This window comes from Oryctolagus cuniculus, chromosome X, assembly GCF_964237555.1.
Source record: "Oryctolagus cuniculus chromosome X, mOryCun1.1, whole genome shotgun sequence".
NCBI lineage: Eukaryota > Metazoa > Chordata > Mammalia > Lagomorpha > Leporidae > Oryctolagus > Oryctolagus cuniculus.
In genome coordinates, this window is record NC_091453.1 from 127584807 (window position 1) to 127611016 (window position 26210).

At 39.1% G+C, this 26210-nt stretch overlaps 1 protein-coding gene across 5 annotated transcripts in view; it reads left to right on the plus strand.

Annotated features, from left to right (window-relative positions):
• Nucleotides 1-26210, plus strand: part of AFF2 (ALF transcription elongation factor 2) — a 597410-nt gene that overhangs the window by 478208 nt on the left and 92992 nt on the right. For all 5 annotated transcript variants that reach the window (XM_051831606.2, XM_051831607.2, XM_008273461.4 and 2 more), the window contains one exon: nt 23971-24008. In XM_051831606.2, the coding sequence (XP_051687566.2) occupies nt 23971-24008 (38 nt within the window). The remainder of the gene's footprint in view (nt 1-23970; nt 24009-26210) is intronic.

Genomic DNA, 26210 nt, shown 5'->3' on the forward strand with positions numbered 1-26210 from the left:
TCGGTTGGTGTTAGCAGATACTAGACTTGTTTATGTGCTCCCTTTGACTCTTAGTCCTTTCATTATGATCAATTGTGAACTGAAATTGATCACTTGGAGTAGTGAGATGGCATTGGCACATGCCACCTTGATGGGATTGAATTGGAATCCCCTGGTATGTTTCCAAATCTACCAATTGGGGCAAGTCAGCCCGAGCATGCCCCAAATTATACAACTCTTCCCTCTCTTATTCCCACTCTTGTATTTAACAGGGATCACATTTCAGTTAATTTTCAACACTTAAGAATAACTGTGTGATAATTACAGAATTAAACCAGTCATATTAAGTAGAACAGACAAAAAAAAACTACTAAGAGGGATAATGTATTAAGTTGTCCATTAGCAGTCAGGGCTATGCTGATCAAGTCACCATTTCTCATAGTGTCCATTTCACTTCAGGAGGTTTCCTTTTTGGTGTTCAGTCAGTTGTCACCGATCAGGGAGAACATATGGTATTTGTCCCTTTGGGACTGGCTTACTTCACTCAGCATGATGTGTTCCAGATTCCTCCATTTTGTTGCAAATGACTGGATTTCGTTGTTTCTTACTGCGGTATAGTACTCTAAAGAATACATATCCCATAATTTCTTTATCCAGTCTACCGTTGATGGGCATTTAGGTTGGTTCCAGGTCTTGGCTATTGTGAATTGTGCTGCAATAAACATTAGGGTGCAGACCGCTTTTTTGTTTATCAATTTAAACTCCTTTGGGTAAATTCCAAGGAGTGGGATGGCTGGGTCAAACGGTAGGGTTATATTCAGGTTTCTGAGGAATCTCCAGACTGATTTCCATAGTGGCTTGACCAGTTTGCATTCCCACCAACAGTGGGTTAATGTCCCTTTTTCCCCACATCCTCGCCAGCATCTGTTGTTGGTAGATTTCTGTATGTGAGCCATTCTAACCGGGGTGAGGTGAAACCTCATTGTGGTTTTGATTTGCATTTCCCTGATTGCTAGTGACCTTGAACATTTTTTCATGTGCCTGTTGGCCATTTGGATTTCCTCTTTTGAAAAATGTCTATTGAAGTCCTTGGCCCATCTCTTAAGTGGGTTGTTGGTTTTGTTTTTGTGGAGTTTCTTGATCTCTTTGTAGATTCTGGTTATTAACCCTTTATCTGTTGCATAGTTTGCAAATATTTTTTCCCATTCTGTCGGTTGTCTCTTCACTCTCCTGACTGTTTCTTTTGCAGTACAGAAACTTCTCAATTTGATGCAATCCCAATAGTTGATTTTGGCTTTGACTGTCTGTGCCTCCTGGGTCTTTTCCAGAAATTCTTTGCCTGTGCCAATATCTTGAAGGGTTTCTCCAATGTTCTCTAATAACTTAATGGTGTCAGGACGTAGATTTAGGTCTTTAATCCACGTTGAGTGGATTTTTGTGTAAGGTGTAAGGTAGGGGTCTTGCTTCATGCTTCTGCATGTGGAAATCCAGTTTTCCCAGCACCATTTATTGAATAGACTGTCCTTGCTCCAGGAATTAGTTTTAGATCCTTGATCAAATATAAGTTGGCTGTAGATGTTTGGGTTGATTTCTGGTGTTTCAATTCTGTTCCATTGGTCTATCCATCTGTTTCTGTACCAGTACCATGCTGTTTTGATTACAACTGCCCTGTAGTATGTCCTGAAGTCTGGTATTGTGATGCCTCCGGCTTTGTTTTTGTTGTACAAGATTGCTTTAGCTATTCGAGGTCTCTTGTGCCTCCATATGAATTTCAGCATCATTTTTTCTAGATCTGCGAAGAATGTCTTTGGTATCTTGATTGGGATTGCATTGAATGTATAAATTGCTTTTGGGAGAATGGACATTTTGATGATGTTGATTCTTCCAATCCATGAGCATGGAAGATTTTTCCATTTTTTGGTATCCTCTTCTATTTCTTTCTTTAAGGTTTTGTAGTTTTCATCGTAGAGATCTTTAACGTCCTTGGTTAAGTTTATTCCAAGGTATCTGATTGTTTTTGTAGCTATTGTGAATGGGATTGATCTTAGCAGTTCTTTCTCAGTCATGGCATTGCTTGTGTATACAAAGGCTGTTGATTTTTGTGCATTGATTTTATATCCTGCCACTTTGCCAAACTCCTCTATGAGTTCCAATAGTCTCTTAGTAGAGTTCTTTGGATCCTCTAAGTACAGAATCATATCGTCTGCAAAGAGGGATAGTTTGACTTCTTCCTTCTTGATTTGTATTCCTTTGATTTCTTTTTCTTGTCTGATGGCTCTGGCTAAAACTTCCAGAACTATGTTAAATAGCAGTGATGAGAGTGGGCATCCCTGCCTGGTGCCAGATTTCAGTGGAAATGCTTCCAACTTTTCCCCATTCAATAGGATGCTGGCTGTGGGTTTTTTATAAATTGCTTTGATTATATTGAGGAATGTTCCTTCTATACCCAATTTGCTTAGAGTTTTCATCATGAAAGGGTGTTGAATTTTATCAAATGCTTTCTCTGCATCAATTGAGATAATCATACGGTTTTTCTTCTGCAGTCTGTTAATGTGGTGAATTACATTGATTGATTTGCGAATGTTGAACCATCCCTGCATACCAGGGATGAATCCCACTTGGTCTGGGTGGATGATTTTCCTGATGTGTTGTTGTATTCTATTGGCCAGAATTTTATTGAGGATTTTTGCGTCTATGTTCATCAGGGATATTGGTCTGTAATTTTCTTTCAGTGCTGCATCTTTCTCTGGCTTAGGGATTAAGGTGATGCTGGCTTCATAGAAAGAATTTGGGAGGATTCCCTCTTTTTCGATTGTTCTGAATAGTTTGAGAAGAAATGGGATTAGTTCTTCTTTAAATGTCTGGTAGAATTCAGCAGTGAATCCATCTGGTCCTGGGCTTTTCTTTGTTGGGAGGGCCTTTATTACTGTTTCAATTTCTGTTTCAGTTATGGGTCTATTTAGGTTTTCGATGTCTTCATGGTTCAATTTAGGTAGATTGCATGTGTCCAGGAATCTATCCATTTCTGATAGGTTTTCCTGTTTGCTGGCATACAGGTCCTTGTAGTAATTTCTGATGATTCTTTTTATTTCTGTGGTGTCTGTTGTTACGTTTCCTTTTTCATCTCTGATTTTATTGATTTGGGTCTTTTCTCTTCTTTTTTTAGTTAGTTGGGCCAATGGGGTGTCAATTTTGTTTATTTTTTCAAAAAACCAGCTTCTCGCTTGGCTGATTTTTTGTAATGTTTTTTTGGATTCAATCCTGTTAATTTCTTCTCTGGTTTTAATTATTTCTCTTCTCCTACTAGATTTGGGTTTGGTTTGCTGCAGTTTTTCTAGGTCCTTGAGGTGCACTGAAAGCTCATTTATTTGGTACCTTTCCAATTTCTTGGTATAGGCACCTATTGCTATAAATTTGCCTCTCAATACTGCTTTTGCTGTATCCCATAAGTTTTGATATGTTGTGTTGTTGTCTTCATTTACTTCCAGAAATTTTTGATTTCTCTTTTGATTTCTTGAATGACCCAGTGTTCATTCAGGAGCATGTTGTTCAGTCTCCATGTGTTTGCATACTTTCTGGGGTTTCCTGAGTTGCTAATTTCCAACTTCATCCCGCTGTGGTCTGAGAAGCTGCATGGTATGATTCTAATTCTTTTAAATTTGCTGAGACTTGCTTTATGGCCTAGTATGTGGTCAATCCTAGAGAAGGTTCCATGCGCTGCTGAGAAAAATGTGAAGTCTGTAGATGTAGGGTTGAAAGTTCTATAGATATCTGTTAGATCCATTTGGGCAATAGTGTCAATTAAATCTGCTGTTTCCTTGTTGATCTTCTGTCCGGATGATCTGTCTATTTCTGAGAGTGGAGTATTGAAGTCCCCCAGTACTATTGTATTGGAATCTAAATCTCCCTTTAAGTCCCTTAACATATCTTTTAAATAGACCGGTGCCCTGTAATTAGGTGCATATACATTTATAATAGTTACATGTTCTTGTTGAATTGAACCCTTAATCATTATATAGTGTCCCTCTTTGTCTCTCTTAACAGTTTTTGTATTAAAGTTTATTTTGTCTGATATTGATATGGCTACACCTGCTTTTTTTTGGTTTCTGTTGGCATGGAATATCTTTTTCCAACCTTTCACTTTCAGTCTGCATGCCTCTTTGTTAGAGAGATGTGTTTCTTGTAGGCAACAAATAGTTGGGTTGTGTTCTGTGAGCCAGTCACCTAAACGGTGTCTTTTAACTGAAGAATTCAGACCATTAATGTTCAATGTGACTATTGATACGTAGTGACTTTGCCCTGCCATTTTCCCGGAAATATTTTCTAGTATATGCTTTGAGCTTCCCATGCTCTTTTACTGGTAGGTGTTCTTCCTTTCCCTTCTTTCATATTGATGGCCGTGTTTCTGTGTTTCTGAGTGTAGCACATCTTTAAGTATCTTTTGCAGGGCCGGACGAGTGGCCACAAAGTCTTTCAATTTCTGTTTGCTATGAAAGGTCTTTATTTCACCTTCATTCACAAATGAGAGCTTGGCAGGATATAATATTCTGGGCTGGCAATTTTTCTCTCTTAGCACCTGTGCTATGTCTCGCCATTCCCTCCTAGCTTGTAGGGTTTCTGATGAGAAGTCAGCTGTGAGTCTGATTGGAGATCCTCTGAGAGTAATCTGATGTTTCTCTCTTGCACATTTTAGGATCTTTTCTTTATGTTTCACTGTGGTAAGTTTAATTACCACGTGTCGTGGTGAGGATCTCTTTTGGTCATGTTTATTGGGGGTTCTATGAGCTTCCTGTACTAGGATATCTCTGTCCTTCTCCAAACCTGGAAAGTTCTCTGCTAGTATCTCACTAAAAAGGCCTTCCAATCCTTTCTCTCTCTCCATGCCTTCAGGAACTCCTAGAACTCGAATGTTGGTTTTTTTAATAGTATCCTGTAGATTCCCAACAATATTTTTTAGGTTTCTAATTTCCTCTTCTTTTCTTTGGTTTGACTGTATGTTTTCCTGTGCTCTATCTTCTAAGTCCGATATTCTCTCTTCTGCTTCACCCATTCTGTTTTTAAGGCTTTCTAATGTGTTTGTCATTTGATCTATTGAGCTCTTCATTTCATTTTGATTTCTCTTCACTATAACACTTTCCTGTTCTACTAGTTTCTGAGTTTCATTTTGACTCTTCCTTAAAATTTCGTTTTCACGAGAGAGATTTTCAATCTTGTCCATTAAGGATTTCTGTAGTTCAAGGATTTGCTTTTGAAAACTTCTAAATGTTCTTATCATAAATTTTTTGAAATCCGTATCTTGCATTTCTTCTATCTCATCATCTTCATACTCTTGGCTTGGGGTGTTTTGCTTATTTGGAGGCATCATAGTGTCATCGTTGATCTTGCTCCCTCTATTTCTGTGTTTGTTACTCGGCATAGTTAATTCTTCTTGCGTCACTGTGCGTTTTTTTTTTTTTTATACTGTGTCCGTGTTAAGTGGACTGCCTGCTGTTGGAGGAGCCTTGGAGGCTTGAGATGGGTGCGGCCTGAGAGCTCTGCCTGGTTCTTCCAGGTTAAGGGTGTGCAAAGGTGACACCCTCAGGTTATGCGTGGTAAATCTCTCTCTTTTTATTTATTTATTTATTTTATTTATTCAGGGGGTAAGTAACACCGCAGGGCATGGCTGTGCAGAATTGATGGTATTTAGCTTCCAGTCTTTGGCTCCTCTGGACTCCCACTGGGTTGCCTAGGCTACTGAATTGTAGTGACTCAGTTCCTTAGCTCTCCCCCATTGATATGTAAATCCAGAGAGGAGGCCTGCTCTTTGTCTCTTGGGAATTCTTCTAGCCTCACAGCCTTGTAACCTTTGCAAGGTTAGGGGGAAGAGAAACCCCCGAAGCTTTTTTTTCCTTCTTTCCGGTAGTGAGTTTGCTGCACTTTCTGGCCCCCCTCTAGATTCTGGCCCCCGTTTCCCCACCAATGTCTCGGGTTATTGAGCTCACCTCCCCTTCCAGCGCCGATGTGTGGACTCGGAGCCCTGAGCGTCCCAAGTCTCCCCGCTGTTGTCTGTGTGGCATGCACTCCCCTTGGAGCACTGGGGCTTCTGCGGCTGGGTCCCGCGACTTGGCTTCCGCGCGGTGGGCGACCTTGTTCTCCCAGTAGGTCCTCCGATTCACGATTCCCGTGCAATTTTTTCCTGGTTCTTTTTTCTGCGGCTACCGTAACTCCCCTTTTATTAAACTAAATTTTCCCGGACTATCGGTGCGCGCCCTCACTATTCCGCCATCTTGGCTCCGCCCCCTCCCTATGCTCTTGTCATGAGTTGCCAAGGCTATGGAAGCCTTTTGAGTTCACCGACTCTGATCATATTTAGACAAGTTCGTAGTCAAAGTGGAAGTTCTCTCCTCCCTTCAGAGAAAGGTACCACCTTCTTTGATGACCCGTTCTTTCCACTGGGATCTCACTCGCAGAGATCTTTCATTTAGGTCTTCCTTTTTTTTTTTTTTTTCCAGAGTGTCTTGGCTTTCCATGCCTAAAATTTTCTCATGGGCTCTTCAGCCAGATCTGAATGCCTTAAAGGCTGATTCTGAGGCCAGAGTGCTATTTAGGACATCTCCCCTCTATGAGTCTGCTGTGTATCTCGCTTCCCATGTTGGATCATTCTCTCCCTTTTTGATTCTATCAGCTAGTATTTGCAGACACTATTCTTGTTTATGTGATCCCTTTGGTTCTTAGTCCTATCATTATGATTGATTGTGAACAGAAATTGATCACTTGGACTAGTGAGATGGCATTGGTACATGCCACCTTTTTTTTTTTTTTTTTGACAGGCAGAGTGGACAGTGAGAGAGACAGAGAGAAAGGTCTTCCTTTTTGCCGTTGGTTCACCCTCCAATGGCCGCTGCGGCCAGCGCACTGCACTGAGCCGATGGCAGCAGCCAGGTACTTATCCTGGTCTCCCATGGGATGCAGGGCCCAAGAACTTGGGCCATCCTCCACTGCACTCCCTGGCCACAGCCGACAGCTGGCCTGGAAGAGGGGCCACCAGGACAGAATCTGGCGCCCCAACGGGGACTAGAACCCGGTGTGCTGGCGCCGCAAGGTGGAGGATTAGCTTAGTGAGCCGCAGCACCGGTACATGCCACCTTGATGGGATTGAATTTGAATCCCCTGGTATGTTTCTAACTCTTCCGTTTAGGGGAAGTCCGATTGAGCATGTCCCATATTGTACATCTCTTCCCTCTCTTATTCCCACTCTTATATTTAACAGGGATCACTTTTCAGTTAAGTTTCAACACTTAAGAATAACTGTGTATTGATTACAGAATTCAACCAAAAGTATTAAGTAGAACAAACAAAAAAAAAATACTAAGAGGGATATCGTATTAAATTGTTCATCTACAGTCAGGGCAAGGGCTGATCAAGTCACAGTTTCTCATAGTGTTCATTTCACTTTAACAGGTTTCCTTTTTGGTGCTCGGTTAGTTGTCACCGATCAGGGAGAACATATGATATTTGTCCCTTTGGGACTGGCTTATTTCACTCAGCATAATGTTTTCCAGATTCCTCCATCTTGTTGCAAATGACCAGGTTTCATTGTTTTTGACTGCTGTATAGTATTCTATAGAGTACATGTCATAATTTCTTTATCTAGTCTACTGTTGATGGGCATTTGGGTTGTTTCCAGGTCTTAGCTATTGTGAATTGAGCTGAAATAAAAATTAATGTGCAGACTGCTTTTTTGTTTGCCAGTTTAATTTCCTTTGGGTAAATTCTAAGGAGTGGTATGGCTCAGTTGTATGGTAGGGTTACAATAGCTACAAAAACAATCAAATACCTTGGAATAAACTTAACCAAGGACGTTAATGATCTGTACAATGAAAATTACAAAACCTTAAAGAAAGAAATAGAAGAGAATACCAAAAAATGCAAAAATCTTCCATGCTCATGGATTGGAAGAATCAATATCATCAAAATGTCCATTCTCCCAAAAGCAATTTATAGATTCAATGCAATACCAATCAAGATACTGAAGACCTTCTTCTCAGATCTGGAAAAAATGATGCTGAAATTCATATGGAGGCACAAGAGACCTCGAATAGCTAAAGCAATCTTGTAAAACAAAAACAAAGCCGGAGACATCAAAATACCAGTTTTCAGCACATACTACAGGGCAGTCGTAATCAAAACAGCATGGTACTGGTACAGAAACAGATGGATAGACCAATGGAACAGAATAGAAACACCAGAAATCAATCCAAACATCTACAGCCAACTTATATTTGATCAAGGATCCAAAACCAATCCCTGGAGTAAGGACAGTCTATTCAATAAATGGTGCTGGGAAAATTGGATTTCACATGCAGAATCATGAAGCAAGACCCCTACCTTTCACTTTACACAAAAATCCACTCAACATGGATTAAAGACTTAAATCTACGACCCGACACCATCAAATTATTAGAGAACATTGGAGAAACCCTGCAAGATATAGGCACTGGCAAAGACTTCTTGGAAAAGACCCCAGAAGCACAGGCAGTCAAAGGCAAAATTAACATTTGGGATTGCATCAAATTGAGGAGTTTCTGTACTTCAAAAGAAATAATCAGGAAAGTGAAGACGCAACCAACAGAATGGGAAAAAATATTTGCAAACTATGCAACAGATAAAGGGTTGATAACCAGAATCTACAAAGAAATCAAGAAACTCCACAACATCAAAACAAACAACCCACTTAAGAGATGGGCCAAGGACCTCAATAGACATTTTTCAAAAGAGGAAACCCAAAGGGCCAACAGACACATGAAAAAAATTGTTCAAGATCACTAGCAATCAGGGAAATGCAAATCAAAACCACAATGAGGTTTCTCCTCACCCTGGTTAGAATGGCTCACATTCAGAAATCTACCAACAATAGATGCTGGCGAGGATGTGGGGAAAAGGGACACTAACCCACTGTTGGTGGGAATGCAAACTGGTTAAGCCACTATGGAATTCAGTCTGTAGATTCCTCAGAAACCTAAATATAACCCTACCATACAAACCAAGTATCAAAATTAAACACAAGATTAGGCTTGTCATTCTCTAACTATTCATTTTGGTACCATGTATTTTATAGTCAAAACAATCTTCCCTTTTCCTGCCCCATCATTGAACCTTTCCACAGAAGCATAAGCCATGCGGAACTGGCTGATAGGCCCTGTGCATAAACACCAATAGAAGAACTAGGATGTGATTAAATACTAAAGATCATTTCCTCAAATGGGAAAATGGAGCAAGCAGTTAGAATGGGACATTATAATATACAAATTTAAGATTCCAAATTGTCATCCATGGAGACTTAGGGTCACAGAACAGTATTTTTAAAAGAAGATTGCACTGTCTAATTACCCTTTGAAGTCAGAGATATGATACACAATAAAATATGCATGTGATTTCAAAAAGTAATTGTACTCTGAAAACATTTGTTAAAAGTTTGAGTGTTCTTTTCACATCTGAGTACATTTTTGTTTTCTTGGTTGGGGCAATTTAAGAACTAGGCACACTCATGATATGTTGTGAGGTATTTTGGAAAAAGCTGGGACAGTGTCTAAAAGTGAGTAAAAGTATAGCTCTGTTGTCAGACAGACATGGGTTTGAATCCTAACTGTTCTAGTTTCAAATTGGATGATGTTGGGCCAAAGATTGTTTATAAAGTGGAGGTACCAATAGCACCTACTTCATTGGGTCATAGTGGGAGTTCAATGATTAGGTGAATCAATGTAAAAAAAAAAAAGGTCACTTGACACTATGCTTGCTATGCTAAGCACGCAGTAAGTACTTACTACTTTCTATGAGCATAATCATCATCATTACTAATAACAATGGCATGAAAAGTCTCATATTCTTAAAGATGTTTGATAGATCTACTTTAACTTTTATTCTAAAAATGGGTTGTTAAAGAGCAGTTGTATTATATACATGTGACAAATGAAAAGTTCCCCTTATACTAACACTTATTTACTGTGTGTGTCTTGCCAGAAGGAATTTTAAGTGTAGTTGTCAACAGCATTAGTTTGTGGAATAGAGAAGCCTGGGCTTCAATACCAGCTCTTGCATACTAACTGCATCACTTCAGGAAAATCATCTTTATCATCATTCTGTTTCATATCTTTCACCAATAAACTAAGATAAAACAGTCTTGTCTAACTCCTAGGAATATTGTAAAAATTGAATGAAGACAATGTATGAGAAAATGCTTTGAAAACCACAAATACTACACGAATAAGTGATTATTCTTCCTTGTGATTGTTTTAAAAATTAACTAAAGGCCTCTCTTTTGGATCTGTAGGGAAATACATTTGCCTCAGTTTTGGCTGAGGTATCTGTAGGGATCTGCTAAGAACTGGGTTGATTGTCCTAAGTAGCCCCCAAAGGCATCCATCAGACACAAATAACCTCAACTCCTCTCTAAGCCTCCCTGACAACTTTTAAACTAGAAGTTTCAGTAAGAAAGGCCAGGTAGTGAATGCTACTCCAACTCCTCCAGGAAATTATGTGAAAGGTTTTTCCTCAAAGAATCAATGTGGGTAGAAAGTTGAATCATACCGTTTGATTGCAGTTCCTACCTCTTCTTTCTGAGCTCCTACTCTGCCCTAAAGAAACATTTCAAAGATTCTGTGGTGATGCTGTATTCATGTTGGTAGTCTGTCATGAATTACCCTTGAACAGGACATAAATAACCACTTGACATTGACATTGAACATTGCAATATTCCACAATTGTTATAATTGGATACAGTGCTTTATAGTTAATTTCTACATAAGTATACATGTTGCAGTATGTTCTTTTAGGAAAAAATTAGATATCAATGACATGGTTGGGACATAGGGACTGCATGATGTCCATTGCCCAGCTGACTGCATTTTTATTTCTCAGCTGTAACTGTTGTCATCTGATATAATATCCTGCATGACCTTGCCCATGTAACACCTATTGAATTGCCATTTTCAAGCCAGTCATCCAGGGCAAGCAGTGATGCTGCGATGAGCCCACTGGGGTATGGCTAGGGAGTGTCCTGATCCAGGAGGACAGGCTTCTTGGAAGGCGGGATGTGTTGTGTTCCCTGCATTCTCCAACCTCATGGCATTGTAGCTTTTGTTTTCCTTTTTGTCAAATTTTTCTTCTTATGTTTCTTGGGATTAAAGGAACCCCTGAAAATGAGGAGTTCAACCTGGAATCAATTTTCATTTACAGCTGAGAAGCAGTTATTGATGCTGTGCTTGCAGTTCAATAAAAGATCTAAAGATATAGACCTCGTGCTTCTCTTTCAATCTAAGCAGCCTAATCAGTCTCAAATGTTTTTTTAACAAAGAAATTTTATTGACACGTTTATTAAAGTCACTGTCTTTAAAGTTTAAACAAGCCACAATTTGACCTATTCCAAAGGCTTCTAGAATGTGTAGTGGCCAAACTGCTGAGTTCCCTCCAGCACATACTCGTAGAAACAGGTAAATGTCCACTTAATGTTTCATCAAATGCTGCTGTGATGTTTAATTTACACAGCTCTAAGCACACAGTTTGTTATCCACTAGTGGCAGGATTCTTTGAGATGCTTGGATTCAGAAGACTGGTTAGATCTTTGCATGGCTCTCATGCCCCGATCATCTCAGACTGGAATTAGAATCAGCAGTATTTAAAAATAGAATGACCATAAAATAGATATTGTTAAAAATTGCCCTTAGCATGTTTTAATATGAACACCATCCTTTTATCAGTGTGAATTGGACAAAAATCTTAGACGATTTCATGTAACACAGAAGTTCAGAAAATGTTTAATCTAACTGGAAATGTTTGGTTAGTGACCAGGCTCTGCTAGGTCACTCGCGATAAAGCTTGAAGTGGTATGCTGATGTTCTGTAAGCAGAGCTGAACAAGTAAAATTTTTCTTTGAGCACAAATAAATTCTAATGTGCATGTGTCTGGTTACATTATTGTAAGTGGCTTCAGTGCACCCTATTGTATTTAGTTACCTGAAAATTACCCTGGTGCTCTTTGAAATATGTACTTAATTTGAAACATGTTCCTGGAGAAATGTGGCTGTTTCTCCTATATCTTACAGAAGAGCTACACTCCAATGAAAAACAAAATTGTCTTCATAGCCATTTCACTCCACTTCATAATTTTACTTTCTTGTCTAAAGATCTCCAATTAATCACACAAAAGAAAGCATGCTTTTAATCTAGATTCTTGAGTTTGGTTATATATTTGTTCCTTTTTTGTTTAGTTGGTTTTTGCTGCTGTATTTGTTTTTGTTGTTGTTGCACAAGCTTACTGGCTAGGTTTCTATTTGGTAATCTTAAATGAAATTAATTATATAGCAGTTGAAAACCTGAACATCAGGCAGCTTTAGGATGTATTCCTTATATCCGTGATCTGTGTTGGATTTTTAGAACATAGCAAGCTGATTAAATCAAAGGTCCAGTTTAATGCTTAAACTTTGCTAATGAAAAAGATGCAATGAAAGTTACTCTTACTATCAGCTGCGTCTTTCAAAGTTGGTGTGCTGTAGTGAATACATTAGTTGTGACAACAGATAGTCTTCCCTGCTGTAATCATTCCTATTTTGCTGCTACAGTGCTCCCTCATCATGCTGAACAAGTTGTTACTTCCCCAAGGTTTCTCCACATTTCCATTTACTTTGTTATCAACAGAAAGACTGAGGAAGGCCTCTTCTGGTAATGACATCAATACACAGCACACAGCAAGAGAGGTCAGCCTGTCAGAGCTAGAGAAACAGCAGATGGATTAGGATAAAACCGGGTGCAAAATAACTTTGATAGAGTCTTTTAATGTAAACAGTTTATCTGCCATTGCCTTTCATTGAAATCCTCAGCAAAATGATAAAGTTTGGGCTGTTAAGGCTACCAAATGTAGCTGAATAAAATGTGCATGTTGTCATAATCAAAGTCTCCAGCAATTAGAGGATGAGAGGACATTTTAATTTGTTCATTAAAAACAAGAAAGTAAATAGGATAACATATAAGGTTAATAGAATAACATTGGCCTTCATATTCCCAAGATTGTTTTTCCCATTTGGCTGTATTAGCACAGAGACTAGATTAATAAGAAACTGCTTAGGGCTTGTATGATGTGATTTTTAATATGCTTGAGGCAAGTCTATGACTGTCTGGAAACCTGAATCATGAATTTTTTTTCATTGTAATTAGGTTTTCTACTTTTCTTACTAAATATTTGACATGTAATATCCATAGAATAGAATGCCTTGAGCATACAGAGGTACATAGAAGGGCAATGGTTCTACATGTTCTGCTTGTTCCATGATCAATAATGACCAAATACTGGCTAATACCCACTGTGCTTTATGAATTATCTATTCATGGATATTTCAGTTGCAAATTTAATGGTATTTTTACCTAAACTTAGCACTTTCCTTGCAGCGAACTTAAATCTGACACTGCCAAGGATGTCCTACTTGCCCTAAGATTGAAACAGAAATATAAATGGTTCTTATCAGTTATTTTGCAGAAGACAGCTTTAATATAAGAAAAGAATGACTACAGCACTTTCATCCACAAAGAGTGTATATATATATATATATATATATAGGCAGTGAAAATAACAGCCACCCCCAGCAAGCTAAGGACATCTAAATACAAATTTGCTTTGAAGTACTAGAAGTAAGAAGCATCATCATGTTGCCCTTGTCACTGCCACTGGACTGAAAGATGTTGCTAGACAATGTTGGCCCTCTCTCTACTGTTACCCCAATCCATTTGTTCCAAGAACTTCCTTTGTCTCAGGTACCTTCAGCATCCTGATTGGGCTCCATTCCATGGTTGAAGGCTGGAAACTGCATCTTGGAGTCATTAGTAAGCAAGCCTCAGGAAATATACCACATGTGCCTAAGTTTATTGGAAGTTTCCAAGTGTTGAGTTTAATCAGGGTTCTAGAATATACCTAGAGCAGTATGGACATGTCCAGTTACAGCTGTGTAATAAAACACTTTGCCAAACAGAAAATGTAAGATTTTGAAATTTATATGCTGGCTTTGAAACATTTATGAGGGCTTTGGTTTAGAGCTCAGGCATGCTTTACTCTGCCCCCAAATATGTATCCTCTGCTAGAAAAGCCAATAGGCAGGCTGCAAATGCCAAAGGCCTGGTTCTGAAAATGGAATGTACCTTATTTCTCAAAAGCAAAAAAGTAAATAAATAAGCATTGTGAGTGCACAGAAGAGCTCCCCAAATTTGAGATTAGCTATCTATAAAAGATTAACCATTCAAAATAGAAGTGGATGGGCGTAAAAAAGGAGTAAAATTTTCCAAGATGTATGGGATCAATTAATCCATATTTCACATAGTAAATATATCATAGGAGTTTTTGGAACACTTTACTAAAAATTCATAAGCTTGTCAGAGCCTATTTACTGTTAAGGATATGGACTCATATTTCATATTTAGCCCTCAATCATATATATGTGCATACATGTGTACATACAAAGTGTTCTTATATGTGTATTAAAATATGGAATGCCACAGACCTAAAAAGAACTCTAGAGTCTTTAACTCCAGCTTTCTAATTCTGCTAATATAGAAACTGAGGTACAAATAAATCAGTTAGCATTTAGTATATGAATAAATATGGGTATAGCTCATCATCCAAAATATGACATGCTCTAAAGGAACAGAAAACCTGAACACATTATTATGCTAATGATTAAGGCATAGTGCCACTATTTATTCCCACATAGGTTTTACATCATTGAGTACCTACTATGTACTAAGAATATTATTCTCATTTTTTTTCTGGCTACATATGGTAGAGGGAAAGCCTCTTTTACATATTGATTGTCTCACACCAAATGACACGTGTCATTTTGTGATGTGTGTCCCCCTCCCCCAGCATGAGGGGCAAGAGGGCTTAAATTGGTTGGGGAAAGAAAATTGAATTTTCAAATCCACAACCCCCAGGGGAATAGAGTGACAGAGTGCCACTTACATTGGCCCTTCTAATGGGGAATATAAACACCTCAAGCCAATACTGGGGCCCTGCCTAGTATCTTCATATTTACTTCACTTAGAGAATGATTGGTGTTGACACATGAGTTTTATGGATGAAAATGCTTCTTCATGAAAGACAGTACATTTTTCATTAAGTTATTATGAACCAAAAGTTTAGCTATAAAGGGAATCTGCAGCTGAAAAATATATCTTGCCAAAGGGCTTTCTATGTTTCTAAGATTTATTTATTTATTTGAAAGGCAGAGTTACAGAGAGAGGGAGAGACAGAGAGAAACAGTGATCTTCTACCCTCCAGTTCACTCTCTAGATGGCCGCAATGGCCAGGGCTGGACCAGGCTGAAGCCAAGAGCCAGGAGCTTCATCTGGATCTCCTCTGTGGGTGGCAGGAGTCCATGCACTTGGGCCATCTTCCCCTGCTCTTCCCAAGCCATTAACAGGGAGTTGAATCAGAAGTCAAGCAGCTGGGACTCGAGCTGATACCCATATTGGATGCTGGCATCAGGGGTGGCAGCTTTACCTACTATGCCACAACACTGGTCCCTAAAGGGTTTATGTTCCAGCAAAATAGCCAGTGTATAGGAAACAAGATAAAATCCACGTACTTCTGAATCCTGTTATCACTTGATCTTTGGCCAGCCACTCAAAAAGTTCTTGACTGATTGCTATATTAGTGAAACACACCTGCAGGGACAAGTAGGGCTTGCTATACAGTGCATATTTAACTGGCCATGGCAGAGTCTTGAATAACAGGATGGGTGAATTGAAATGTAATTCAGTGAACAAGAGGAAGTCATGAAGGATTCTAAGAAAGAGAGAAACATGACCAAAGTGGATCCTTGGGGAATTCATCCTGATGTACAGCATAAAATAGGGCAATACTAGAGAGACCAGTGGAGCAGTGAGGAGGGGAAGACCATAGTCCGAGTGAGAGGTAATAAGGACAGAGATATGTAATAGCTACAGCAAAAGTGAGGAAAACAGATAGCTACAGCCCTTCTGTCAGCAAGTGGGATGAGAAATTCATTTTAGGAATGCTGTTCCAGACACCCTCCGCTTTGGTGCATGAACAAGAACTTTGTGTTAGATGCCTAATAGATCCAGAGACACACAGGCATGGAGCTCATCTCTTCCACTGGTGTCCTCTCTTTTCTTCAATTTGTAGCTTAAAGTACTCCAACATTCTTTCAGACCCACAGCACAGTGTACAGGACTCTCAGACTGCCCAATCATCCTTGGATCATTAAGTAGTCTATATTTATTAAGTGACAATTGGGTACAAGATATAGTTCTCTCAACCTCGAGGAAATGTTTCCTAATCACTGCCTATCAAAAATCTATCCCTGCCCCTGTTATGTCTAGCACAAGCATATTTCATTGATGCATATAAAAATGAATTAAACAAAACTGGGAAAATAGTAGTGCTGTAAAGATTGGCAATAGGTTTTTGTTTCCTAGAGGTTCAAGGATTGAACACAGGCTATCTCTATGTACCATTCCAGATACCTATCCAGAGGATTAAAAAATACAGATGACATTTTCTTTTTTTTTAACTTTTATTTAGTAAATATAAATTTCCAAAATACAGCTTATGGATTACAATGGCTTCCCCCCCCATAACTTCCCTCCCAACCGCAACCCTCCCCTTTCCCACTCCCTCTCCCCTTCCATTCCCATCAAGATTCATTTTCAATTCTCTTTATATACAGAAGATCAGTTTAGCATATATTAAGTAAAGGTTTCAACAGTTTCTAACCACATAGAAACACAGAGTGAAAAATACTGTTTGAGTACTAGTTATAGTGTTAAATCACAATGTACAGCACATTAAGGACAGAGATCCTACATGAGGAGTAAGTGCTCAGTGACTCCTGTTGTTGACTTAACAAATTGACACTCTTGTTTATGGCATCAGTAATCTCCCTAGGCTCTTGTCATGAGTTGCCAAGGCTATGGAAGCCTTTTGAGTTCACCGACTCTGATCATATTTAGACAAGTTCGTAGTCAAAGTGGAAGTTCTCTCCTCCCTTCAGAGAAAGGTACCACCTTCTTTGATGACCCGTTCTTTCCACTGGGATCTCACTCGCAGAGATCTTTCATTTAGGTCTTCCTTTTTTTTTTTTTTTCCAGAGTGTCTTGGCTTTCCACGCCTAAAATTTTCTCATGGGCTCTTCAGCCAGATCTGAATGCCTTAAAGGCTGATTCTGAGGCCAGAGTGCTATTTAGGACATCTCCCCTTTATGAGTCTGCTGTGTATCTCGCTTCCCATGTTGGATCATTCTCTCCCTTTTTGATTCTATCAGCTAGTATTTGCAGACACTAGTCTTGTTTGTGTGATCCCTTTGACTCTTAGACCCATCAGTGTGATCGATTGTGAACAGAAATTGATCACTTGGACTAGTGAGATGGCATTGGTACATGCCACCTTGATGGGATTGTATTGGAATCCCCTGGCACGTTTCTAGACATTTTCTTAAAGATCGCTGTCCTTGGTTGTGCGTGAGAAATTCAAAACATCCAGGTGTTGCAAAATATTGAGTGACATTTTCTCTTCTTAATCTGCCATTCTGACTATGTGAACCCACTATAAGCATAAACCCAGGCTATTATATGATACAATGCCTGTTGCTGTTTTACTCATTCAAGTGAAATCTATTTAAATGATGTAATTAAACAATTTGTTTTTATATTTGGGCAAGTACTCTCAGTATACGTCTATTTAATTGATTTTACCAATTCCATCGGTATTGATTTTATACCATCTGAATACCCTAATGATGAGTTCATTTGTTAATAAAGGAGTTTCACTTCTGAACTTAAGCAATCAATGCAATTTACCAATACATGCCACTAGTTTAGAGTGTAGCTGTGTCTCAGAATAATCGTGTGAAAAGCTAAAAAAAAAAAAAAAAGCCAAAGTGATGAATTGTTCTTGATGATTTGGTTTTTATCCTGTCTTGTTTTCCTCATTTAATTTATCTGAATGATTGACTTTCCCCTTTGTATTAAGAAATGTAGACACCCAAGTTGGGTGTATCTGGTAGTAGAATGCCAGGGAAAACATATAAATGGGAAATGTAAAATCCATGTAGAATAATATTAATAAAATCACTTTTTAGGCTTGAGTGACAGCATTACTGATTACAGAAAAAAGAAGGACCTGAATGCATAGCCTTGTAAAATGAGACCATAACTACAATATCTATAGGGCATCTGAATGCTCACTTTGATGTTCTCAGCATACAGGAAACATATCACATTGAGCTTGTTTTCTGTATTTTTCAGGATGGGAGTAATCATAAATCTAGATATAAATGTTCATAGCATACTTCTTTAAAACTCAAAAAGTTTCTCTAAATTTTCTATAAATACATGTGTTCATTGGATTAGAATAGCAATTAACAGTACTGAGACGGGTTTACCTTATCAAAAAATTTTAAATATTTTTATTTATTTATTTGAGAGGTAGAGCTATAGACAGACAGAAGTAGAGACAGAGAGAAAGTACTTCCATCTGCTGGTTCACCCTCAAGTGGCTGCAATGGCTGGAGCTGGGCCCACTTGAAGCCAGGAGCCAGGAGATTCTTCTGGGTCTCACACCTGGGTGCAGGGGCCCAAGCACTTGGGCCATCTTCCACTGCTTTCCCAGGCCACAGCAGAGAGCTGGATCAGAAAAGGAGCAGTCGGAACATGAACAAGCACCCATGTGAGATGCTGACGCCTCAAGTGGAGGCTTAGCCTACTATGCCACAGTACTGGCCCCTCAAAAATTTTTTGAAGCTATCAATCATCATAGAAGATAACATATATAATTCATTAAAATTTCTAAGTGCCTTATATGTGACATTTTTACTCTAAAGAAGTATGTCATTTAGCCTAGTGGTTAAGAGGCTGCTTAAGATGTTTGTCTCCTATATTACAGTACCTGGGTTTGTTTCAAGTCTCTAGCTCCTGACTTCAGCTTCCTACTAATGCAGACACTGAAAGACAGGGGTGATGGGTTAAGTAACTGGTCCCCGCCACTCATGTGGGATATGTGGACCGAGTTGCTGGCTTCTGGCTTTGGCCTGGCCCAGGACCAGCCATTCTAGGTATTTGGGGAATTAACCAGAGAATGGGAATGTTGTCTGTCCCTCTCTCTAACTCTCCCTCCCTTCCTCCCTCCCTTCATCTTTCAAATACATAAATATATATTATAGAAGAAGTGAATGAAATTACATCTTAAAATAAATACATATGATGTCATGTAGGCTACACTGGATGGGTCTCAATAGATAACAAGTTATTTTTAAATGCCTTATTTATTTATTTGGTTATTTAGTTAGCTAATTAAAAAGCAGAGTATCAGACAGATAGAGAGGGAAAGAGAGATCTATGTCTCTGGTTCACTCCCCAAATAGCCATAACAGCCAGGTCCAGATGCCAGGTCAAAATCAAGAGCCTGAAACTCCATCCAAGTGTCCCACATGGGTGGGAATTGCCCAAGTACTTGGGGCATCTTCTGCTGCCTCCCTGGATGCATTACCAGGAAGCTGGATTTGAAGTGGAACAGACAGAACTCAAACCAGCACTACCATATGGGATACCAGCATCACAAGGAGTGACTTAACCTGCTGCATGCCAGCTACTTTATTTGCATCCTTCTTTCTTTCTACATTTGTTGGCACTAGCTCTACATTATATGGATCTTGTAATCCAGTGTGATCTCTGAGTCACTTTACCTTCAGTGCAGCACAAAGTTTCACCCCATAAAAGCAAAAGTTCTTCTTATTTTTAGGAAAACAGATTAATGAAAGAACAACTCTGAGGCTGTGTTAGCCACATCATCTCTCCTGAGGAAATGAATTTACTGCTTAGACGAATACCTCGAACAGTACAATGCTGGTAATGAGAGAGGAATCAGCTTATAAACACTCCTTGGAATCAGAGAAATGCTTTCTACCTGGCATATAAACTCTCAAGATGCCACAAACATGGGTGTCTTACCTGCAATAGGATCCTCATGGCTTCCCCACCCTTTTGGAAACATCAGCGAAAAAGTAAAGAGCCTCCATGATGGAGTGAGGTGTGGAAGGAGAGCTGCTAAAGGAGGGAGAACCTGAAAACAGGAATGTATCATCCCAGGCTGAGAGAAAGAAAGAGGAGGGGTGAGTTGATTGTATGCACATGCACCACTCTCACCTCAGGTGCCCTATCCTTTCTACCACAAACCCCCAAGGTTCTACCACCTGCTGTAGGCATGTCAATAGTATCTAAACATACTGAAGTCTTCCACAGATAGGACTTTGGAAGACAGAAGTATTCTGTTCACTCCACAGCTACTGATAAGGAATAACCCTTGTTGGAATAACTATGTAGGTTTGATACTACAACCAGGTCATTTAAAAAAAAAAGATTTATTTATTTATTTGAAAGGCAGAGTTACAGAGAGGAAGATGCAGAGGCAGAGAGAGAGAGAAAGAGAGAGAGAGGTCTTCGATCTGCTGATTCACTCCCCAATTGGCCGCAATGGCCGGAGCTGTGCCGATCCGAAGACAGGAAGGAGCCAGGAGCCTCTTCTGGGTCTTCCATGTGGGTGCAGGGAACAAGGACTTGGACCATCCTCCACTGCTTTCTCAGGCCATAGCAGAGAGCTGGATTGGAAGTGGAGCATCTGGGACTCGAACCAGTGCCCATACAGCCAGCAGCTTTACCTGCTACACCACAATGCCGGCCCCTCTATTTGATTTTAAAAACTTACGTTGAGTTGATCTTCCGTATATAAAGATAATTTAAAATGAATCTTAATGAAGAATCTTAATAATGAATCTTAATGAGCCAGTGGATGGAAGACCTCTCTCTCTCTCTCTCTCTCTGCCTCTCCTTCTCTCTGTGTGTAAATCTGATACACAGAGAGATAAATAAATCTTTTTTTAAAAAAAAACATGGAAGCTAGACAGTTAAATTATTTTTCTTTAATTTATAATCGTTTTTTAAAAAAAAGAGAGAGAGGTCTTCTTTCATCCACTGGTTCATGCCCCAGACCCACAATGACTGAAGCTTGGCTGATCTGAAGTAAGAAGCCTGGTGCTTCTTCCAGGTCTCTCATGCAGGTATAGGAGCCCAAGGACTTGGGCCATCTTCTACTGCTTTCCCAGGCCATAGCAGAGAGCTGGATCAGAAGTGAAGCAGCCAGGACTGGAACTGTCACCCATATGGGATGCCAGCATTGGTAGCTTTACCTGCTATGCCATAGTGCCAGCCCCTCTAGGCACCATTTTACAATCAATTTAAATACTTTAATGCATATTTTTGAATTCAAATATAGCTGTAATCCCAACATGTGACTGCCGTAATGATTGGTGAATTGCACTATGTCATTTCCTTTCCTTTTAATTTGCCCACTTTTGCAGCATGTCTTACATTACAGCACATGTTTCTAGAACCTGAGATTGTCTTCTCATATCTCATCACTTCAAAAGAGGAATTTTCTCCTTGTAAATTTTGTAGAATAATCCTTATTCCTTAAAGGTGTATATCATTGGCACACAAATAATTCACTTAAAAACTTTTCTTCAGAACCTCTTAATGTAATAATTTCTTATAGCATTTCTAAAACAAAGTCAAATTACAGTGAAAATTAAAAACACAATCTGTGAGCTGTGCCTCATCTGGCAGCTGCTCCCTGCCACCATTTGGTTTAGAAATTCAAGGTGATGAGCACACAGGAAGATGACATACATATATCTGACTAGTGCTGTGGGGATGTTGGAATGATCGTAAGTTAATTTCCAAAGAAAAGAGGCCGTTTCAGCATAAATATTTTCAATCAATAGCCAAGCAACCCAGAAAAATTAATTTGAACTAGTTATTTTCCTATGATGGCTTTATAAAAAGACCTTTTTTCAAAGCAACTGGTCTCAAACATGATTATATTTTCCTGGTCAGAGAAAGAAAGGACTAGGTCTAACTGACAGTTCCAAAGCATGGAGTAGAGAGGACATTTTCAAAAGGCACGTCCCTGAATTAAAGTTAGGTGAAGCAATGTCACAGCTCCCCATCTTTTGCCAGTGGCATTCTCATCGTATCACTTCCAACATACTTTAAAAGTAAACCACTTGAACACAGCGCCCATTACTTTATGATAACTCAAGTCTTCTAGGACAGACTTGTTTGGATTTTAAGTGATTGAAAAAAGTGGATTCATGTGAATTCCACAGTGACATATCTTCATTTCACTACCATAACATTGACCAAACTAGCCAGGTTTGAGGGATAAAGGCTATAGTGATAAACTTCAGGGTTTGGTGTGTGTGTGTGTGTGTGTGTGCAGACTGAGTGCTTCTAATGATTTCCAGTCTTCCACTCTTTGCCAGTTATTTCCTCTTCCTTTGTTCATCTGACCTGGCAGAATCTGCATAATGAGTGATGCTAACATCCTCTACATGGGCTACCCACGGACAGGATTTCATATCCTAGATATCTGTGAGAAGTGAATTGAGCCAGCCACACATTTGTTTTCTAATTTTCACCCATTGCCTCATTTCCTAGCTTTCTTCCTATCCTAGTACTTGCCAAAATTCAACCTCAGGCACAGATGGTGAGAAAATGATTTTTGCCTATCAAGCCAAAGAAAGTGCCTAACTATTAATGGGTATATCTTGCAGCAGAACCTAAGAGTTAATAAATGAGGAAGACTTGAGTTTCCAGCACTAACATCTAAACTTGGGAAGAGTTTTGTTTATTTTATTGCTTTTAGTCAATTTAATTGATATGCACAGAAAGGTTCAGTATTCTGAATACTGCTTGTCACCCAGAATATAAAGTTCAGTGCTTGACAGTATATTCTCTCTGTTAGAAGGACATTGCAATTTATGACAATGTTTTCTTCTCTTTAGCCATTACCCACCTCCAGAATTCACAAATATAAAGAGCCCCTAACGGATGCTTTTCAAAAGGGTCTGATCAACCCCAAAGTTGTCAAAGGGCTGTTTCAATTTTATTCACAATAAATGTTATTCCTATAGACTCAAACAGTCTAGGAGAGTACAAGTTTGGTTCTGATTACATAATTATGCTACAGAAATTTGAAAAAAAATCATCACTAAAACCCTCCAGGTGCTTAAACAGTTTGATAGACTATAGCCATTCTGCCATCAGCACCCCCAGCTGTGTTGCTTAGCAACATTTTAATTCCAGAAGAATCGAAGGAGATGAAATCCCTGTGGAGAGGGAAACAGAAATAAGAGGGCTGTTGACAGATGATCTGTGTTGTTTCTTCTAATATACTGTGAAGATCACTAGCTCTTTTCATGAATGATAAATGGACTGTACACAGATCAATGGGTTCAGCAATAAACTGGAACCAGGCTCCATGTCTAAGGTGATACAGGCCGAGAGACCCAGAGATTTCCTCATTTTGATGATTTGGTGGGTATTTTCTTAAAGGTTCCGTGGGAGGAAATTGGTCTCAGCATTGGGTCGTTTCTTGCACCTTCGTGGTTTCTGCTAATAAAAATGATTTTGGAAATGGACACTTCAGCTTTTCTTTCACAGCGCAAGCATAACCAGGTGTCACTAGTAATGCCAGTATGGACAGTTCCTTATTACAGACCTCAAAATCCAGGATGTTACTGCAAGCATTCCCCCCAGACCTACCTCTCTACTTTCTCGCTATAACCTTATCGGGTCCACATGGGGTAAAATTACATCAAAGTTGGGGAAGAGGACCTAGTTCTGCTCTTAAAAGCCACTTCCATGGCCTCTGATGAACTTTCCAAGCATCTTAGATAATATCCACCTGTATTTGAAGGCTGCATTTAGACAGGTAAACACAATCCCAAGGAGAGGAAAATTGCTTTCTGAGTCTCCAGTCTGCTTATCTGCTGCAGCCTGCTTCAGTTAGCTCCTTATGTCTCTGAAGAGCATTTTATATTACTTACTGTTTTGGTAACTAGTTGAAAGATTATGCTTTCTAATGTTGTCTAATTGCATTTTCTCCTTGTGTTTACAGGCTGTTGAAAAGGCAAAACCTAAGAATAATCCCGTGAAGTAAGTTATTATTTTTATTAGTAGGAAATGTTAATTTTAATGGACTCTATGCATGTGAAAAAATAAGGTCATAAAAGAGAACTTGGATTTTGAGTTAATCTGTGTTTATGATAATTTATAGACAAAAACAAAACAAGCAACAACAATAACAAAACCGTCCAATGAGCAGGGACCAGGTTATATTTTTCCATGTCCCTAGTGAGGAAATGCCCCAGGTTGTACCCAGTTTACATAAATTAATATCTGCTTTCTATGAATAGCTGCCAAGTACTATTATAGCTGTATTTAGTGAATAGTATTTCAAACCTTTGGGTTTTGCACATGCTAAAAAGATTACATTTTTAATTGCAAACCTTGGACCTATGACAGAGATGTAAATGGCTGAAAGTGTGCCAAGTAATTTTTAGCCACGTGGGAAGGTTTGGCACCTTGGCATCAAGGCCTCATTGCTCTGTTAATGAAAAGCTCGTAAAAATATATTTAACTAAAAGTTTCCTAGCTAACAGAGAGCTATTTCCAAGGCATTTTACAAGACACTCAAATTATAAACAACCTACACAGCATTCTTTTAAATATAGTAGTTCTTAGACATCCTGCCTCTTCCAGAAGAGAGAGTTTCAAATTAAGAAGGATAGTTGTCTTGTCATTTGGGTTGTGACTTTTTTTGTAGTGTTATGATACATACTGGTCCTGTGAGCCACGTGGCCAAGGGAGGACTTGCTCTATTTTCTGAGTTACTATAGTTCTCGAAATAACACATCTTTTGAAATTACCTGTTGACTTATGTCCACCAACTTCCATTATAGTTCATATCAGATACAGAAATGAGGAGTGCATTGACTTTTAATAGTTTTTGAGATAACAGATCACCTAATGCCAATGATAAGAAGGCCACTTAGGTTTTGTAAAAGAATTAACTTTTCCAGGGCACCTGGGTAGTGTTAGCATACCATTAAATCCAAGTTTTCATACATTTTTTCTAAAATGTGCTGTACACATTGTTTTTAAATTTTGTTTTTCTTAGGCCACAGCATATTCCTTATCAGGCTCTGGTAGCCTCTAGAGGGGCGTCTCTAATCTGGAGATGTATTTTGTTGTAGCTGTCCTGTCGTTGTTCATTTAGGATTGAAATCTTTTCTGCAGCCTGATTTCTTTTCTGTCTGAATGCCCTAAAGGCTCCTCTACTGCAAGCCTGTGGCTGACAAGGCTCACAAATTAGAGAATACTGCTAATGAGGCCAGGGCCAGAACTTTAGTCCCTGGGTGGACCATTAGTGATTTTCCTACAGTTTTCCTGCATTTCTCCCTCTAGTCTGCCTGTGTATAGATGTGTGTCCTAGGTCACAGGGGATGGGGCAAGGGCTGGAGAAGTGTAAATCCAGGATTTTGGTGGAGCAAACATCTCCAAGCCCATCATCAGGAGTCCAGAGCTCCATCTTTATGTGCAAAGGACAACCAGTTGGCAGTGTGTGGGGCTGTGTTAAATGGTATTCAAATGGTCTGGAAGTGGGGCCAGTTTTTTCTTTGCTCTGAGAATTTGCCCCTACAGACATTTTTATGAGTTCTTGTTAATTCACAGTGCAGACTCTAGCCTCTAGAACTTTATAGAGTGTTACAAAGGAAAACTGAAGGAGTTAAAAGATTATGGAGTTTTTTACTTTTAAATATATTAGAAAATTTATCTAGTAATAAACCTATGTCATGATGACTGGAACATGTTTACAGTTGTCTACTAATTACAATAAGATGGTTTCTCAGTATGAGTTTGGGTATCTTGTTGCATTGGGGCTTATGATACCAAACTCACTTGGCCAGCCACAGCTATGTAGACACTTTAAGATGAGCTCTTCTCCAAGACCTCAGCTTAGAGATGGTAACTCCAGAGCACATTTTTGACAGAAGAACAGAGTTGGGGGTTTTGTGTTTGTTTATTTTTTAAAATGATTAATAATGGCTATTTCTGGTGTCTGCTAGAAAATTTCAATTACACACAGTTTACTGAGACCCCAAACATATTAAATGTTTAATCCATGTTTTCTTAGTGAATGAACAGATAAACAAATTGGACAAATCTAAAAAAAACACCCCTTTCAATAACTTGGCCTAAAAACTCAATTTGGATCCACTGTTTGGTTAGGAGGACCCCTGTTATTGTAACTGCCCAGCTCATCCAGTCCTATTGTTCTGCACTCATACCATATGT